The sequence below is a fragment of the Otolemur garnettii genome, unplaced genomic scaffold (genome assembly GCF_000181295.1).
Source record: "Otolemur garnettii isolate 467f Iridium unplaced genomic scaffold, OtoGar3 scaffold00007, whole genome shotgun sequence".
Lineage (NCBI taxonomy): Eukaryota > Metazoa > Chordata > Mammalia > Primates > Galagidae > Otolemur > Otolemur garnettii.
In genome coordinates, this window is record NW_003852402.1 from 6,816,069 (window position 1) to 6,818,896 (window position 2,828).

The window sequence follows — 2,828 nt, forward strand, 5'->3', positions numbered from 1 at the left end:
GGGACCACAGGCACCCGCCACAACACCTGGCTATTTTTTGGTTGCAGCCGTCATTGTTGTTTGGTGGGCCCGGGCTGGATTCGAACCCATCACCTTAGGTGTATGTGGCTGGTGCCTTGGCTGGTGCCTTAGCCTCTTGAGGCATATAGATTGCCTGAGCTCACAGGTTTTGAGACCAGCCTGAGCTAGAGTGAGACCTCGTCTCTAAAAAATAGCCCAGCATTGTGGCGGGCACCTATAGTCCCACCTACCTGGGAGGCTAAGGCAAGAGAATTGCTTAAGCCCAGGATTTTAAGGTTGCTGTGAGCTGTGATGCCACGGCACTCTACCCAGAGGGATAGCTTGAGGTTCTGTCTCAAAAAAAAAACTTAGTAACCCCAACTATTACCTATGAATAAACCAATGTGAAAAAATAGTTACTTCCAAAATGGAAGAAATTTCTTTTTTTGAGACAGTCTCACTTTGTCACTCTTGGTAGAGTACCATTGCATCATAGCTCATAGCAACTTCAAACTCTTAGGCTTAAGCAACTCTCTTGCCTCAGCCTTCCAAGTAGCTAGGACTACAGGCACCTGCCATGACACCCAGCCATTCTTACCTCTTTTTTCAAAAAGTAGGGCAAAATACTCTGGCTTGAAATTTGTACTCCATAAACCATCTCATGGGTTGAATTAAAATAATATTTTAGTCATCTTTCTAGGTCCTGAACTTACATAAAACTTCAGAGTCTCTCCCACATTTTGCATAATTAAAAAGGAACGGTAACTCATTCGATTCTAATTTTCAATGTCAAATCCTTCTTAAGATTGAACAAAGGTGAGAACATGAAGAAAGATAATGTTCTACATGCTAAGTCTGTCTTTTAGGTTCAGAAAAATGTACATGTGTCATTCCAAAGCAGAAGGAAAAAAATAAATTAGTTTAACAAAAAGAAATTCTCTACCTAAGAAAAAAGTCCACAGGCTAGGCACCATAGCTCAGGCCTAGCACTCTGGGAAACCAAGGCAGGGAGATCACTTGAACCTAAGAGTTCATAGCTAATGTGAGCTATGATGATGCCATCCACAGCACTCTAGCCTGGGCAACAGAGGGAAACCCTATCTCAAAAAATAAATAAGGCTAGGCAAGGTGCAGCACTCTGGGAGTCTAAGGTGGGTGGATTGCCTAAGCTCCACCAGCTTGAAGACCAGCCTGAGCCACAGCGAGACCTCATCTCTAAAAATAGCCGGGCATTATGGTGGGAGCCTGTAGTCCCAGCTACTTGGGAGGCCAGAGGCAAGAGAATCAATTGAGCCCAAGAGTTGGAGGTTGCTGTGAGCTCTGAGGCCACAGCATTCTACCAAAGGCAACAAAATGAGACTCTGTCTCAAATAAATAAATGTTACAGAACAAGTCTAAATACATGTAAAAAAGACTGAAATCCTAAGTATGTTCTTTAACCACAATGGAACTAAGTTCACATTTAGCTCATCTCCCCAGTTAACTACAAAAGCATTTTCTGCTATTGTACCTGAGTCAGGAATTAAACTTTTAGACTCAGAGCAGCGTGTGCTGAGTGATCAAGGACAATGAATCTCTTTCAAACACCGGCTCTGTTTAATTTTCTAACTCTCAAGATATCACTCATCTAGATGCCATAGTTCCAAAAAGACTCTGTGCTTGAATAGCTTGGAAAGAAAGATGACACAAGAAAGTTATTTACTAGTAACTGGTTAGCCTAACCAATGTCTGTCCTCACTGTAAATTTTTCAATGGGAAAAAATTCAGTAAGAAGGCGTATCTACTTACCTGAGACCTCTTGGTGTCACTAGGCAGAAGCAAACTGCCTGTATTTACATTAAATGTCCGGGTCTTAGTTTTCACTGGTTCATTTGTTTCCCGATAGAGCCTTATTGGAGCAGGCTTGACAGCTTTCTGGACCAGATTATAAACACCCAGTGTGAGTGCTATATCTTTGCTGAGCTTAAATTTTAAACTGAGGGAGGGAAAATGAAAAAGCATTGACTGAAAAACAGTACTTTCTCATCTAACATTCCTTATTTGTTCTACTCTCTCCAATAATCCTAAGCAAGGTCTTAGAATATAAATATAATGCCCTTTAATAATATAACAGAATTTGCTATACTACTTCCCTGGTGTCTAAACCACAAAAATTAGTTTTAGAATATATTAACTACTGAAAATAGTAAGGAATGTACTACAGCCTGAGTATCCCTTATCCAAAATGCTTGGGCCAGAAGTGTTTGAGAGTTCAGATGTTTTTGGATTTTGGAATGTCTGCATTATATACTACATAATGATTAACATCCCCAGAAGGACAATTTGAAATCCAAAAATGCTTCCTTCAATGACCACTTCCTGTAAGTATCATGTTGGCATTCAAAAGGTTTTGGATTTTGCTAGGCATGGTAGGTCACGGCTATAATCCTAGCATTCTGGGAGGCTGAGATAGGAAGATTGCTTGAGCTCAGGAGTTCAAGACCAGCCTCAACAAGAGCAAGACCCCATCTCTTAGAAATAGAAAAACTAGCTGGGCATTGTGATGGGTGCCTACAGTCCAAGCTAATGGGAGGCTAAGGCAAAAGAATCACTTGGGCCCAAGAGTTTGAGGTTGCTGGAGCTGTGATGCCACAGCGTCCTGCCCAGGCTAACAGAGTGAGACTCTGTAGATTTTGGAGCATTTCAGACTAGGGATGCTCTACCTATGTAATAAAAATGATAGTTTTGGCTCGGCCCCTGTGGCTCAAGCGGCTAAGGCGCCAGCCACATACACCTAAGGTGGTGGGTTCGAATCCCCAGCCCGGGCCCGCCAAACAACAATGATGGCA

At 42.2% G+C, this 2,828-nt stretch overlaps 1 protein-coding gene across 1 annotated transcript in view; it reads right to left on the reverse strand.

The window, feature by feature from the left end:
* Positions 1-2,828, reverse strand: part of XRCC6 (X-ray repair cross complementing 6) — a 34,762-nt gene that overhangs the window by 14,882 nt on the left and 17,052 nt on the right. Inside the window, exon 7 of the mRNA XM_003783155.3 lies at positions 1,789-1,975. Coding sequence (XP_003783203.1) covers positions 1,789-1,975 — 187 coding nt within the window. The remainder of the gene's footprint in view (positions 1-1,788; positions 1,976-2,828) is intronic.